The sequence below is a fragment of the Lethenteron reissneri genome, chromosome 43 (assembly GCF_015708825.2).
Source record: "Lethenteron reissneri isolate LAM-NWPU_2019-01 chromosome 43, ASM1570882v1, whole genome shotgun sequence".
NCBI lineage: Eukaryota > Metazoa > Chordata > Hyperoartia > Petromyzontiformes > Petromyzontidae > Lethenteron > Lethenteron reissneri.
This window is the reverse complement of record NC_083821.1, coordinates 7378099-7395375: the sequence shown is the minus strand read 5'-3', so window position 1 is coordinate 7395375 and position 17277 is coordinate 7378099. Positions and strand designations below refer to the sequence as shown.

Below are 17277 nucleotides of genomic sequence, written 5' to 3'. Positions count from 1 at the left end.
AACATGTACTTGATTAGGCTGAAGTTTGGCTTCAAGCTACTCGGGGTTCTGACTTTACAAAACTGAGGATGGATTTCTGTTTCCCATTGCTACTTTAGGCGATATTTCAACATTGCTCGAACATGGGTGCAAAACAACATTAATCACCACGATAAGGTACTGTCGAGATTAAGTGCAAGCCAAGCGCCTTTCTTTATGCAAACAGGTACCTTAAGAGTACACACGCTTTTGGTCAACACACTTCAATAAAATGCGTGGCTTATAACTAGCAGGAGATGAGCCCAATTGGAGAAAAATAAACATAAAGAAATACCCAGAAACAGTGGGATATTTGTCTGTTGCTGGTGTGGACCAATCAGTTTCAAAGACAATGCATATATTATTATCAGAGCATGATTTTTTTTGCTTGTTCACCACAAGTACGTGTGGTTAATGCAGACAGGGTTTCTTGAATAAGGATTCTGTTTGGTGGTCCAACATCTTGACACCTGTTTTATTGCCAGAAAGGGCAGCTTGACAAAACATTTTACGTGACCAACAGCTATAAAATATCTGAAAATTGACTTGAAAATTGGTTTGGATGTGGAAATAAATGCACACAAAGCATATCTTTAATTGCGGATTTGTTAAAGGAACGTTTCAATGCCATTGTGCCAAATACGCCAACTCACTTATTCATGAATGCATGGGTGATATTGTTTAGTTTTAGAATATATAGTCACTTAACAATTTGGAAATAAAAACCACGTAATATTTTTCTGGGCCGAGTTGAGAATTTGCAGGTACAAATGTTATTCATTATTAAATTGCCCTATTTGTTTAATTAACAAATGACCTTAATATAGACCTTTGCACAGTTGTGGGTAATTTAAAAAAAAATGCAATTGTTAAATGCTATGTAATTAGTACAAATTACCGAAAGAGTTGGATATCTAAATGTGCTCAGTTTCTACTGGATTAATAAACATAAACTAGATGTTGGCGGATACTGCATTAAAATTAAATTTAAAAAATATATACGCATAGCTTGGCGATGCAATTAGGCACGACGCTTGTTTTTATTATTTGATTCTGATACTCCACCGCCCGCAGTTTGCACTGCCATGCAGTGAAGAATATACGTGACTGAGTTAAAATATTGGTATTTTCCCCCTAGTTCTTTATTTCATATGCTCTCTGGATAAGAGGAGCAACAACTGATAAAGGTTCTGGGTTAGATCATGTTATTTATAAATGTGTCGCAACCCTCCACCACCCGACATGGCCAATCAGTAAAAAAACGTGTCACGTTGACAAAAGACAAATCGTTCACTATTTTAGCCCACCGGTGTGTTGAAGAGTGGATCCATAACAATTACAAGGAGGGTTGCGACATATTTATAAATAACGCGATCTAACCCAAAAACCTTTATTATGAATAATACTGGTCGCGAAAGCCTGCTACGTGTTAAGAAGCAACAACTATACGTCATGGCACAGGTCTTTGCTATTAAGCTAGCACCAATACAAATTAACAGCGGTGGTGGGCAAACGTTTCCAAAAGCGATAAGCCAGAAAAAACACTGATATAAAAAAAATCGAGGTCTGTGCATCACTGCTACCGCCTCTAGGAATTGCTGCTTAAGATTAGAAAAAAAACGGGCAGGGTAAAGTCTAAACCTGTACCTTAGCGACATGCATTTAATTGGCCTCACTGATATTAGAGAACAATGTATGGCTCATTTTACAATTATTTTGAATGAGTGGGAAGATAAATTAATCTTAAAATCCTAATTATTTTGCACCATCCTCAATGCCGAGACTCTTCAGCAAAACGAACCACAAACGTTTGGCGTGTGAATTGTGAACTAGAGGTGTGATTCGCTAAATGCTCTGCAATTCCTCACATTTCTTCAATGACCCCCAAGCCTTCGCTGAATAATCCCACCGAAATATCTTTGTTGAAAAATGAATTTTGTTTCCAAGATAAATAAAAAATGTCTTGGGAAATCTGTAAAGAAGGTTGGGGGAACGAATAGAAAATACGCACATACATCTCCCACCACCATGAACCTGTGCATGCTGTCACTGCCCACCGCAAACATCTCTCCATATTGCCGCAGAAAAGAGCTCAGCCAGTCAACAGAGAAGAATGAATGTTGAAAGAAAAAAAATATTTTCATGATACAGTCTAGCCCAGTGGTTCCCAACCTGTGACCCACGGAGCCACCGGTGCGCTCTTGCAAGGCCATCGCAAATGATCCGCGAAAATGAAGCAGACGCAATTCAATCTTGATTTGAAGCTTTCGTGACTGCAGGAATCCATACTCTTTGGTTCTTTCGGTAAAGTCACGTAGGTATAAAAGAAAATAAATCACGACGTTTCGGGCGTGACTTTAACGAAAGAACCAAAGAGTATAGACGCAATTCACTTTCACTAAACACCATTCGTCTTCGCCGCCTGGTGCTCCGTGAAAATACTTCAAGGGTTGAGCGGTCCGCGGGTCAAAGGTTGGGAACCGCTGGGCTAGCCGATCATGGGATAGCAACGCCGTTGCATACTGCCGCAAAACAAATGCATGTAACTGAACGCAACATGTATTACGCAATGTACGACCATGCAAGATTTCAGCCACAAATCACGAAAAAACTGCCGTAACTCCCTATTTAATGAACCAAATCAAAATCTCTCCATTTTAAAGTCTCAGCGCGGGGATATTGCTTTCACGTTATCACGTTATAGTCAACTTGTGCCCAGCAGTAAAATAATAATGATGTTATTTTTGTTATGCTATGCTGATGACCGAATTCATCTGTTAAATATTGGCACTTCATTAAATAGAACAGGAACGTTATATTCTAGTGATGGGCATTAATCTAACGAAGCTATTTCAGGCTGGGCTATTTTTTTTTGTATATCATATATTCTTTAATAACATGGGCAGGTGATGCAAATGGAAGATTTAATGAAAATTCACTGGAAAGAGAGAAGTATTCCTGGGGAAGGTAGTATATTTGTGATTTGCAGCTGAATCGATTAAACCATATTCTATAGGTCCATTGCAGAGGTCTCTGGGTAATGAAACTCAACCAAAAGCCAGCCCAGGTTTTCCATGATATTCCACATCAGGTACGATAAATACAATCCTGGAAAATGACATCAAATGTAATGTATCTAATGGTACCTTCTAAGGAATATTACTGGGCTGATCTTTGGACTGAGTAATCACTAGCCAGCACTAGTTGCTGCATCTACCAGAATTGTAGAAATGCACTGCCACCGAACGCAGAGGAAGGCATGGCCTATGACACATGCATAACACCTGGCCCCACCATTAGCCAGAGGTAAGGTATGGTCATTACTGTACCATTAACAGTCCACCAGACTTCATAACCATCAAACAGTGCTTCAGCAGTTCTGGGTTCATCCGATGCTATGGCAAGAAACATCGACCACCAGGGTTAGGCCTTTGTTGATCCACACGTAGACGACGAACGCCACACCTTGTTGCTCCAAGGCCAAGAGAAATCTGCAGGTGCTCATAATTCAAAAAACAAACTGTACCACGTGCAGTGTAGTACATAATGATGGTGTTACTACATCATGTCGTTCATAATGATGTACGACGTCAGACAGGTGTAGTGGTGATAACTACTCGCGGTTCGCAAGCTGTGAGAGAGCAGTTGGTAAACAAGGTTTTCCCGCTCAATCAAACGGTTAGGGTCAAATGGGGTGAGGTAGGATCCAAACGCCAGATTGGGAAGAACCAATCGGAGGGGTCCAAGAGGTGGCCGGGGATTGGTTAACCCGGCCACGAACAGGTATAAAAGCTGGAGCGCTGAGAGCTCTTGGTGAGTTCTGCTACACGAAGACCCAAGTCGGCTGAAGACAGCTAGGACCCTGGACCAAGCCTTCCAGCCCTTGTCAGGGCTGGGGCTCAATGTAACCAGTGGTCAGGGGAGATAGGTCCTGGATAGGACCCTGGCTCCCAGCCTTCCCGCCCTTGTGAGGGCGAAGGTCCTGAGTGACCAGAGGTCGGGGACCCGCCGGGCCAACGGCGGGTCGGTGTGCCTCCCCTAGGTCCCAGCCGGAGGACGCTAGGCTAGCGGGGGAGATAGCCGGCAAGTCCGGAGTCTGTAGCTCCTCAGGATAGCGGGTACGGGGACCGTATACCCCTTGTGTTAGGTGTAGCAAGTATTGGTGAATAAAAGCGTGTGGCCTCTAAGAAGTCTCCGTCTCCTTCAAGAACATTACACAGGTATGCAGTACATCATAATGTATTAACTCGTGTGTGTGTGTATGTGTGTTGGAGGGCTACGTATCAATGATGTTGCCATTAAGATGTCGGTACGAGGTTTTATAGATGATGGCGATGGTCGTTTGTGGTGCTGGTGATCTAAATGAGGGTATGTGTTTAGAAAATGAAATTGGTATGAACACTAAGGCAATGTAGTTATGTTGGTGAGGTTACAGAAGATAGCATTTAAAACGCTTCTGTCCTGTAAAATGTACTGAATTGACAAAACAAATCAAATAATGCCACCATACATTTACATGCAAACAATACACAGATGGATACACACAGGAGCATCAGATCCACACCTTTCAATAAATATTTGTAGCTCAATTCAATTGCTGGGAGCCATTTGAATCTATAAAATCTCTACAAAATCGGCAAAAGAAAATGGGATTTACCACTATGCAGCAACGCACGTGCATATATATAGGCCTTTAATACATTCAGTCCACCCCAGGTCACCCGAAACCTTTTTGTTGCCATTACACCACGTGACTTGCGTATTATTTTTATTTACCAGTGATACACTGGTAAAGAAGACAAAAAAACTCAACGCATGTGTCAATAAGACGGCCCCTATAAGGAAAAACGTGACGTTTCGGGCAATGGCCCTTCTTCATGGCAGAGATACTCTACAGGGCAGGGGTTATCGCCGAATGAGTCGCGGCTTTGTTATCGGTGCTTGTGCACCCACTTCCAACGTAGCATCGCCAAGGGTTTTGTTGAACGAATATATCACGAGCACCTCGCCCAGGCCTGGAGTTTTGTTTCCTGTCCGTGCGGTTGGTCGCCTCGACCAGTCGCCACGTTGGAAGTCAGCTTCGGTGACGCATCAATGATTCCCAGGGGGGATTACGAATGCTTTTAAAACAGGCTGATCCATTTATAGACACCCCACTGACACGAAACGGAGAATTTATATGGAAAACCACATTTTGCATCAAAGCCTCTAAAAATCTCCTATAAATCTCAATAAATGTATTACATCTGTTCACCCTCTCGTGTGTAAAATATGAGCCATTGCTTTCACAACATTCGCTCGACGGTTGAGCATAAAATAGCAAAGGGCATTTTCGAGCACTGGCATATCTATAAATGGATCAAACACTTAGTTTATTGAGCCCCGATTGCAGTTGACAAACATTAATGGGAATGGCCAACCATCTCAATGCAGAATCGTCCTTTTAAAAACATCTTCAAACTCAGCGAGGCTTAAATTCCGATTTAAAGCTTTCGTGACTGCAGGGATTCATCTTCTTGGTTCTTTCGGTAAAGTCACGTAGAAGGGAAATAATAAAATAATAAAAAGAAAGCATAATAAAAAAAATGTACATTTAAAATTATTATTTTATTATGTTTAATTTTTATTATTTTATTATTTCCCGTCTACGTGATTTTACCGAAAGAACCAAGAAGATATTTAAAATCCATCCAATCTTGAGCTCCCCTGCCCAGAATGTGCAGTAGCCCTTCTCAAAACTAGCATTCAATACAAAACATATATTGCATTGCTTTTTTAATTATATTACGTGTGGAGCTGCCCAGAGAGGATGATTACCGGTTACTTTAAGAGCACTTCAATTAAATCGCCTACATTCGATAAGCTGCTACAAACAGATGTAATTGGTTTCTCCCACCAGTTTGGTTCGTAGGGTCAACTGTAAATTGCTGATGAGGTGAACTTGGAAGTTTCTTCTGAGCCCTTAATACACAAGTGCATTCTTACATTGCTTATCGAGTGCCTGGGAAAATCTATGATATAAAACAGCCAAATTATTTCAATCCGAGCATTGAAAACATGCGCAATTCTCTTGGATTACAGATAACTGAGAATAGATTACGTTTTAAAGTCATTACATTATTTTAAAGTGTTGGAAAGTATTATATATAATAAGTGGTCTTCTGAAATGTTCATTAATTTCGGAATCTGAATTCTGACCAGGATTGTGAATATAAAACCAGTGGTTGTTCAAGGATTGTTTTAATGTTCTGATCACATTTTCAATTCGCTGCATGGACAAATTGCAGTGTTTCCCGTTGAATTAAAATCCTATAGATAGGACTGACTCATGAGCCTTGCAAGAGCTACCAATTACACACTGAAGACCAAGGATTATCTGTTAATGTAAACGTCACAGTCATCATTTCAACAGCAAAACCTGGTTTATTTGAAGCTGCAGCACATAACGATAGATTAAATATTTGAACAAGATAATGCATTCATTGTTGCCATAATGAATGCCTATTTATACTGCAGCTTGGTGGTAATTACAGTCGGTTCATCCTATTTATAAAAGCAAGCAGGTTTTGCCATTTTACAATGATTACAACTGTCACTGTTTTTTTTAAACCCACAATGGTCCTTACAATGACTAACCGGGCGGTTTTGAAGTTCTCAGAACAGAGAACGAAGACCACTCGTTCTAAAGAATCCTTACACCGTGGGGCGTATGTTCATATAAAGTAATCACAGCACAACTCTGTTCTTCAAGTAGCCCCAACACGAGAAAGCCCTTCAGTCATAAACCGATGTGATGCAATCACGTGACCTATACCATGTATTCCCAGGATTTTTTAGCCCAGTGATCTCAGATATCACAAATGTTCTTAAAAACTAAAAAAAACGACACACACATTGTTACAACATGGAGACATCCCATACTTGAACAAAGAATAATGTAATAGTCACATTGAACAATCCAGTGATTAAAGACAGACAATGCAATAACAACGGTCACCCTTATGAATAAATACCTACACATACCTATGCAGCTGAATGGATAAATATATTAACAAGATACACATATAACCACAATTTAGTACATACACCATGCACACAGTGCAGCCATGAGAACAATGTATGACTGCCACGTATTTTTGGACACAAATAATAAAAAAATGGCACTTTATCAATAGCTATATGTGCCAGTGATTTGGGTTTCTACAAGGCACAGGTAGACGCTATTAGCACGGATAGATTGTATTAGCGACACTATGGACTGCAGGGATCAATAGCCGCATCCACCATGTACCAAATTCAGAGCACATGAGACTACAGTCTTGTAGTTTTGACTCAACTGTTACGTTTAATATGTAAATCGCTTTGGCTTTAGCAAAGAGCAGGAAAATAAATCTATTTAGAAAATCGATAGCAGCCAAATAAGGTCAAGCTACTTATTTATTATAAAAAGTAGCTGTGTGCGTAGGAACACCACATCTTTGCTCATTTGGTGGGAAGAGGAAGGCCCAGTAGGGATTTCAGTTTCTGTCTCTGCGGGAGACACAAATACAATTGGCTAATACACACACGTGCACCCTCGCCCATCTTGTCGGGCCAGGTCTAGTTCGCTGGCCAAGGCGGTGTGATGGCAGGCACGATGGGTTTTTTTTGGCATTAAGGCTCTGTAGTGGGTGTCCCTGTATTCTACCTTCAACTCTTCCACTCGAAGGTGAGGTTTCTTCTTCAGCTGTTTGTCCTTGTCGGCCGCTTTGTGGAACTGCAGGGCCTTTCTTGGGGACTCTGCGGCTGTCGGTGTTACGTTTGTGTGGCGTGGGAATGTTACATTGGGGCATGTGGGCATGAGTTTTGTGTAATTGCAAGTATGTGCAAGTGTGTGTGTGTGTGAGATAGAATACATCACATAGTGAGTATGCTTGCTAAAACTGTTTAATAACATTGGTCTTGAAAGCCGATAGGCTGAGAGACTAAAACATTTTTATTTCGTGTGAAAACACAAAATCGAGTCCTTATTCTATTTACTTCTATACGCAATCGTAAAAATTATCCCCTCCTTTACATAGAAATGCTCCAAAGTGACCAGAGACTTTTAAGACGGTCTTCTGAGCGCCCCTGAGAAAATGTCTCCACGTTCAAGGATCTACGCTGCACGCGCCAGTCGAGGTTTCATTGTAGGGCATTTCTGCAGGAGGCCGTGGGTCCGATCCAGACCCTGACGCCTGTATATGTGGAGTTTGCATGTTCTCCACGTGGTCGTATTGATTTTACTCCGCGCCACATTTAGAAATATGGTTTCTAGAAATCTGCACACGATAAGCCACTTTGTTGAGCGATCGTCTGTGTGGCCATGTCGCTTCTGCAAAAGAGATCTGTTGTAGCTCAGTGGGCCTTACCTGGTAAAGTAAAAATAGTTCATCGTAAAATATTGAGCAAATAGCAGACAAACCCTGGGCTGGCTCTGCAGCGGCTCCCTCCACTGCATCTTCACCTGGAGTCTGCAACCGACTCTGCAAAGCGAAATGCAGATAATGCAACAATACAAAAAAAGGTTGCAGAGGAAAACACGGGGAATTAATCAATGAATCAACATTCTCAAAATAATAACGATGAAATCCATCATGTGACCTCCTTTGCAGACATGATTCCTTGTAAAAGGTTTCAGTTTGGTGTTTTAACATCTTAACACCTGTTTTGTTGCCAGAAAAAAGGGGAAAACCCTATTATGTTGAAGACCATTTCAGTAGAAAGATGCAACACAAAAAATAGATACCTCTTAGCATTTATTATCATGCAAAGGTATCTATCTCATTATTTATGCTGGGTTGGGGTGCAATATCCTTTCATTATATAATACAATCTTGTGACAATATAGCGACGATCGTGACATCAGTTTAACGTAACTTTAACATTGTATTTAACTATATTATTGCATTGTTTTTGTGCTCAATTCTTGTCAATTGTGTTTATGCACCACTGCCAATACTGTGTTAAGTTTTAATTGAATGCAAAAAATGATTTACCAAACGTTAACCCTTTCCCATTCTGAGACGTCTGAAAATTGCAGGGTGGGTCCCGTTCACCGCTGAATCTCGGAACGCACAAGTAGTTCAGTGTTAATTTTATCTAGAAAAGCGTAGCGCTGCTGTTTTTAAAGGGATTCTCCTATAGTCACCACAGACAACTGCAGCGACACGACCGCACTCTACGATAGCTGGCGCCAAGCTGTGCCAGACGCCCTCCCGCATGGCCTTTAACTTCTGATTCCGTTCAGAATCGATTCCGTTCCGATGATGTGAAAGTACGTAATCGGAAACAGAATCAGAAAAAAAACTGATGATGTACGCCCTACATAATCGGAACGTGAGAGGAGTTAATTGCGCCTACGCACTTCCGCCAATACTGTCTTCGGTATTAATATGAATGTGACAATTCACCGCACGTTGAAATGCATCTCTCGAGAAACATTCCTTCCTGTAAACAGAGAGATGCCAGCCCCCACCCACTCCCTACCTCTTGGAGCATCTCAATGGAGGCAAAGTACTTTGACCACCAGTCCAGCACGCTCTCGTCACGCTCTGCATCCTCCGGTTCTGTCTTCTTTTTTTTACTCTTCTTGCCGTGGGTGGCCCCCGGCTCTCCCTACACAAGCAACACGCCCGCAGATAATTTTTGACGACCGAGGGCCACAATTTGCTCGGCCTTTCGTTGAATCCGTTCGCCCGCTTGCGCACATACAACACACACACACGACAAAAGCGCTCACATTGCAGAAACTTCAACGTGGTAAAGGGAGCATCTAGAAAGGTGGATTAAAGGGAACTCTCATCATCTATTTTTTTCTAATCCAGTGTGCGCACAGGCCCTTTGTCAATCTACTGCTGCCTGAGGGACTTCTATACCACAAGGGTTGAAGGTGTGATTTTACCATACTTTACCACGTTGGTCAGTGCCGGTTGGTGTAGACATGGGAGCGTAGAAGCACAGTACAACAATGGAACTTTCTGCACTGCCCTTTGCTGCCAACTACGTATGCACGGAGATCAGGCATCCGAACACTGGCCGGGCTCCACCGTTTACCAACCTTTGTCAATAATTCACATTTATATTTTCTTTCCCAAGAAAGTATCAATACTTTCATTCAAGATATTTATGCTTGCATTTTTAAAAGTATATTTATACAGTATATGTCAGAAGCTGGTGTACCTGGCTAAACCCCATATTCACGAGGAGACACTAAAACACATGTATGTTAAACTTCCTTCGCACCGTACGTAGCCAATCGCGCTAACCGGATTAGCTGCTAGAAACCTACTAGCAATGAAGGGACATTCACTTGTAGATAACAGCTTCACTATCCTGTAGGTAGGCACCTCAAAGAGAATCAATCTCTACAAAAACTAGGAACAGGGCCGCACAGAGGTCGGCGGAGGGGTCGGGCAGAATGCCATATGGGGCACCCTAATGGCACCTCCTTATTTGCAAGGCCCTAAGCAAATTGCCCCCTTTCCCCACTTCCCTCTGGGCGGCCCTGCCCATCAACGCCAAGGTCAAGTTGCTGATTTTTACATGCGTGTTTGTGCCACCACAATACATCGAACAAAGATGCAGCGATCGTCTTTGTTCAAGCCACCGAACAAAGACGGCCACTGCTTCGCGCACTTTCAGATGCGCTTCTGCGGCCGTCTGGAGCGCTCTTCCTTCCGATCATAGAAAGCCACTGGAGCTATGCAATTTTAAATCTAAATTAAAAACTATTTTCTTTAGAACTCTTTTTTGTGTTTAGTTTGTTGTCTTTCCCTCCGATGAGCACAGTTGGCTACGTATGGTGCGAAAGAAGTTCAACATACATGCATACATCCAGCCAGGAATGTAATGGAACGGTTCTGTAGAAACCATTGTAGAATTAGCCCATTTGTGAGGCCTGATTTACATTTACATGCCATCCAATCAATCCGCCCTGATCATCGCTGGATGGTGGAGTGCAATGGTTCTTATAACCTGGGGTGCACGCACCCCCTGCGAGGTGTAGACAACCATGGGGGTGCGAGACACGGACGTTTTTTTTTAGAAGGTAAATCATCGAAACACAAATTAACCACGGGCACGTAAGTTACAACTACTTTGTTTCATCAAACCTCTGTATTTATTAACATTATGGATTTTTTTTTTTACGATTGAGAACCCCACTTCTTTCTGGGCGGCCCTGCCCATCAACGCCAAGGTCAAGTTGCTGATTTTTACATGCGTGTTTGCGCCAACACAATACATCGAACAAAGATGCAGCGATCGTCTTTGTTCAAGCCACCGAACAAGGACGGCCACTGCGTCGCGCGCTTTCAGATGCGCTTCTTGCGGCCGTCTGGAGCGCTCTTCCTTCCGATAACAGAAAGCTACTGGAGCTATGCAATTTTATATCTAAATTGAAAACTATGCCGCGGTAAAGATTAAGAACCACTGGTGTAGTGAATGTGCGATTACACACGCCCTCGATGGTGATTGTTGTCTCTGTTTTCTTGTCGGAGTCTGCCGTGTTCGTCTCCACGATTTGCTTGATAATCTCGGCATCGCTGGTCGCCTGCTTCACTGTGAAAGCAACCACATTGCAGCGGAGTGAACACACCTGCCCTATGCACACATTGCTCGCCACATCTCAGACGAAACTATCCCTTACTTCATTGGCACAGAGTGCACTTCTTCTACACTCACGCACAATAAAGCCATAGGGGGGCACTCACACTTTACCCCAGTGCAGCCCATTGTACCACCAGGTTGACAGAGGCTATAGTGAATTAATACATGTTTAAGTCACCTGGACTAGGAATTGAACCCAGATTATGTATACACTGATGTGGTGCATTAACCTACCATGTGCGAACATAATAAGAGTCTTACTCATGTGCATTTAGGTAGTATGCCCACAAGCAAAATTGTACAAATCTGTACAGCTATCAATTGTACAGATTTTAGGCTGGCTGAATTGAGTACAGCACTGGGACCATGTATGCATGTGCTTGTATTTAGCTTTGTCAAGCTTCCCGAATGCCATAATGATAATGAATGCAATGTATGCATCTACCTATACAAATATTAATTTACATCTCATGTGGCTCTGAAAGGCCAAGGTAGGTAGACACAACATGTCGGGAGGAAACATGGGCCACGATAATTCTAGTTAAGAATAACTGATGCAATAATGTACATGATGCATTGATGTGCCATGCTATAGTACCAAATGACTCCCCTAAATATGGAGGCAATGGATCAAAAGGTTATTTATCTTAGCCCATATATATTGTGAATCATGACAATGGTGGCATGAGTCATGACGTGGACATCGATGGAAATAAATGAACGACTGACATTGCGGAGCTGAACATGGCTCACGGTGTTGGTGATGAGGATGCGCGTTTGCAGCGTGGTTAACTGGCAGGAATGATGCACAAATGTGCGACTTGTGGTGTTGTCATCGAGTTCAAAAGGGTTGACGCAGTAAATCGAAGGTGCGATGGTTAAAACATGCAGCACGGGAGGATGGGGGCCATGAGCACAAAGGTCAGTTACCTCGAAGGACAGCAAACCGTTTAGCCAGGAATCGAGGCTTAGCTGAGCACAAAGTAGAGGCAAAGAAAGTTCAGGACAGGGAAGGTAGGCAAGATGGTTTCAGATCAAAGGGTACAGGGAAACAGTCAGGGATTAAGGGCCAAGGAGGCAGGCATAGACAAGAAACCGTGCCAGACTACCTGTGCATTATTTTTCTATTCATACCAGGTAAGGCCCCACTGAACTTTTGAGTTCTTTGGAATCGGAAGCGAACTGGCTATCACACAAGATAGCTCAACGGAGTGGATCACCACCTGCAAATTTATAGCAGCCGAATAGTCTAAGGGCACGTTTCTAAATGTGGAGGGGGAAACCAAATGACCCGGAGAAAAAATCCACGCGGCCACGGGGAGAAGATGCAAACTCCAAATGTGCAGATGACAGGGTCAGGATCAAACCCACAATCTCCTGCATAACAGGCAAGGGAGTTAAGATATTGCCACCGTGATGAAGAAAAACGGTTAAATTGCCATAAAACTAAAAAAATTATGAAACAGTGTTACACGTTTAATATTAATTCATGTCCTTTAGCTAGATTACAGCTAAATAAGGTTTATTTTTGAGGGCATAAATCTATTCAAACGTAGTTGCCCAGAATGTAAGGAAACACTTCTTCAAATTGTGACATTTTTGAAATAACACTGACAAACAACGGCGTATTCGCACGCATAATTACATCCCAAGATGGTAAAGATTTGTTTCGGAGAGGATAATGTTATTTGATAACCTACAGTGGACATTACTGAGTGGCCGTGAATCTGTCGAATCACGCCCGCCAAGCGGTAAACAGTCTTGACCACTACGTTACTCAGCTGCTCAGGGTGAGTAACCTAGTGGTGAAGAAAAGACATGTGTCACTCCCAAGTAAGTCCACGCCGTATACCATCGATAGAACAGCTTACTGAAGAGAGAACAGTCGATACATTTGCATTGAAGCCTTTTGCAGGTCATTTAAAGCAGTACAGACACTATCGGGCCCAGGGGGCATTGCAGCTATAACGGCTTCATAATTGGAAGGCTGCCAGTTATACATCTTCATTGAGGTTGCACTCAGCCAGCCATCACTCCAGGGACAATCTCCAGGAACGGATGGCTGAGTATCTGCGAGAAGTAAACAGCGGTTGTACCATACAGATTGGCGCATATCACAGCAATGTGGAATTCCCATACCGTCAGTGGATCAGGGCTGCCAACAGAGATGAGGACCGAAGGGTGTTATTATACTCTCCTGAAAGTCAGAGCGATTATTTCCAGCTCACACGAGCATTTAGACAGTGATCATCACCTGTCCACAGCCCTCAGCCAGTGGTGGAAATTCCGCGTTCCTATGGCAGGGGACGAGGCAAAACCACTGATATCTTCCCCAAAAAGTTGTCATCAATTTACCAACCGCAGAGGAATGATGGGCTGTGTCAACCCTCCGGCCAGAAGTTAAACTTGCAACTTTTCCGATTGTGAGCTGCTTGTACTCTTTGTTTTTTTTTTCGGTAAAGTCACGTAGGTAAAAAAAGAGAAAATTAAATCACGACGTTTTGGAAGCAACACAAGCAACCGTCATCAGGTGTTGGCTGCTCCAGCAAAATTACTGAGGCGTGTGTTTCGTTTCTCTTTTTTACCTACGTGACTTTACCGAAAAAACCAAAGAGTATGGGACCCTTGCAGTCCCGAAAACTTCAAATCTAGAATTAATGCGAGCTGCTTGCTCTACCATCGAGTCACCTGGGCATGCAATGCCTATGCGGGGGGTGGGGGGGAATTAAATGCAGTGCTCAGTGGCAAAATGTTTGCGCGTAATGGACAGCGGGCCACTTACTGCTGCCTTGGCGGCCCATGTCTGGCCCCGTGGTGTGGAAGATGAACTTGCGTAGGGAGGTGACGGTTTGCGAGCCCACAAGAATGTAGCGTCCGAACGCGCGACAGTCCACCACTCGGATGTTGAGCGGCGGGTGGAACAATTCGTTCTCTGGCAGATCCTGTGAAGCAACCAAACCGAACTGATGTATCCTCCATCGAGCCACTCCCTTCACTTAACCCGCCCCCCCCACCACCACCGCAGCTTGCGAATTACGGCTACATATTTAATCTTGCAACTCCTTACGAGTAGAGCTCCGCATGATGTGTAGTATGTCGGCATTCATACATATTTTAGTCAATGCTTGCACCCTTTGCGTCCTTTATATCGGCGTTAGCGTCATGCATGAATGCGTTATAAATAAAACTGATTTTGCGTTTTATTACCGCATCATTTAACACATCTCCGTGTAAGCCCACAGAAGCCTCGGTAAAAAAAATATGTTGAATATGTCTGCCCTCGATTTTAGGGGGGCCGTGATAGAAAAGGTAATTGCTTGTAATATTTTATTATAGGTATAGACTGGACAATAATTGTGCCAAATATCAGTTTCCTAACCCCATCTAGAATATCATTTAAAATAAAATCACTCCCTTTTCACAACCATTTAAATGTATAAATGCACAACTTCATCGACAAAGATTCAAATGTGAAATATCAATAATCATAGAAAAACACATTGTAGTGATAGACTGCGTTGTTCAAGTACAGTATTTGTGTTTACAGTTATGTTTCGCCAAGCGAAGGGCAAACGATATGTTCGGCATGATGCATTGTGCAATAACTTTGATGAATGGATGAGGCCAAAGTGTATGCACACAGGCTTAAATCTTTTTTTTTAAACCAGATTATCTGGGATAAAAGTCAAAGATTTTGATTCAGTGCCTGGCACAGATATTATTTTTTAGTACAGACAGTTTAGTTTAATCACAGACATTCGTTTTTCTACAGCCACACAGCCACCTCCAAATTAGAGGCAGGCCTCTTGAACTGAACTTTGAGCACCATGTCCAAACAAACCTGCAATGCCTGTTCAAGTTCATTTATTAGGTATAGTCCTGTGAGCCATTCGGCTCTTGAATCGGGTGCAAACGCAACAAACAAAAAACAAAAACATGAACAAAAAACATCTTAAAGTGAATATGTGACTGAGTGCAAACAGAAAATCCAAGAAAAGACAGTAAAATATTGCAGAAAAAGCACCGTACACAAAAATGCGCAAAAATACCAGTGGGATGCAAGTCAAACAACAACAACCACAAGACAACTTAGATTAAGCCTTAGATTAAGATTAAGGTTTGTCCAGACAAACCTGCAATGCCTGTTGCGACATAGCCCGAGAGAACAATTGTCGCTTACCACCTCAAAGAACTTGACAAGGTGGCTGAAGTTGGGGTTTTTATTGAAGTCTGTGATCACCACCGACTGGATGCCCTTCCCCGCGCACTCGATGTCGACGCGTGGCCGATCTACCGACTGCAGCTGCACTCGCTTGAGATCCCTCAGGCCCCAGAAGAGAACCTGCAGGATGACAAAGGCCAAGGGGGGTGACACTGAGCATTGCAAGGGAGTGGTGGTGGCGGCGGTGGTGGTGGCGGCGGTGGTAGTGGCGGTGGTGGCGGTGGCAGCGCTCGGCATTAAGCAAACGAAGCAAACGCATGCGTGTGTACGTTGAACCTCTTTCGCAGCGTACGTAGCCAACCGCGCTAATCGGAGGTGCGCGGGAAGGACGAACAAACTAAACGCAAAAAGCAGTTCTAAAGAAATGAGATCTCAGTCTAGATTTAAAATCGCACAGCTCCAGTAGCTTCCTAATAAATGAAGTGCACAAGGCCCCAAGCAGCTGAAGGAGGTCCCAGGTTCGTGAAAAGTAGCGGTGAACCAAACGCCAGCTCGGATTACAATCCCAATAAGCACAAAAACTTAAAACTATCAAACAGAAATACAATTAATTCCATGCATCCCTCTTTTGTCTCCATCGCTCTTGCATCCGCACCCACCTCTGTCGCTTGTGAATGTCTCTCTCATCTCCGCTACATCTCTGTATCATCCGTAACTCTATTCTCTCATCGCACTATGTTTTTGCTTTCATCCCTTGTCTATAACTCATCTGTTGTCTCGCTCAGAGTTTATGCATTGAGGGGTGGAGGGGGCAGAAATGATTTCTGCTTTTGGGCTCTTAGCAGGCGGGCGAGCAGCAACACTCTGTTAGAGAGCTCCGTCCTTGACAGCAGTGCCTTTGATGATGGCCATGCATCTTGATGCATCTTGATGCAGTAATTTTAGCTGTGACAGTCCCACCTGATGACCGAGACTTGTGTTGCCTCCGAAACGTCGTGATTTATTATTTTATTTTATTTCCATTTTTACTTTTATTAACTTTAAATTTAATTTTTTTACGTACGTGACTTTACCGAAAAAAAACCTAACAGTATAATGGCCATGTTTACATAAAACATTCACACCGTGATTAACTCTCCATAGACGTGCTGACGCATTCACACACATCGCCTGTTAGGTTCGGACCAGGTTTAGTTCATGGCATAGCTTGCATTTAATTCCTCGGGAGAGCAGTAAGGGGGACTGCCACGTTCAACGATTGAAAACAATTGAAATGAAAATCGGTGAAAACTAAATTAACAATTGTGCACGTAATGGATCGAAAGAGTTAATACAAAGATTTGGAGCGTAACGAGCATATTGCTTGAAATTGATTATTACGCCTGAGTTTACAAAGTATTATACAGTGTGTATATATATATATATATGAGTCAATAATTAATAATGAATGAGTATAATATGCAAATTAT

At 42.8% G+C, this 17277-nt stretch overlaps 1 protein-coding gene across 9 annotated transcripts in view; it reads right to left on the bottom strand.

Annotated features, from left to right (window-relative positions):
• The window catches only part of LOC133353377 (otoferlin-like), a 163259-nt gene that overhangs the window by 23833 nt on the left and 122149 nt on the right, over window positions 1-17277 (bottom strand). For 6 of the 9 annotated variants that reach the window (XM_061569572.1, XM_061569571.1, XM_061569577.1 and 3 more), the window contains 8 exons: window positions 15827-15988; window positions 14429-14588; window positions 12577-12618; window positions 11498-11598; window positions 9526-9654; window positions 8462-8522; window positions 7706-7803; window positions 3348-3413 (listed from right to left, as the gene is read on the bottom strand). In XM_061569572.1, coding sequence (XP_061425556.1) covers window positions 3348-3413; window positions 7706-7803; window positions 8462-8522; window positions 9526-9654; window positions 11498-11598; window positions 12577-12618; window positions 14429-14588; window positions 15827-15988 — 819 coding nt within the window. The remainder of the gene's footprint in view (window positions 1-3347; window positions 3414-7705; window positions 7804-8461; window positions 8523-9525; window positions 9655-11497; window positions 11599-12576; window positions 12619-14428; window positions 14589-15826; window positions 15989-17277) is intronic. The other 3 variants (XM_061569575.1, XM_061569580.1, XM_061569576.1) reach the window with 2 other exon arrangements.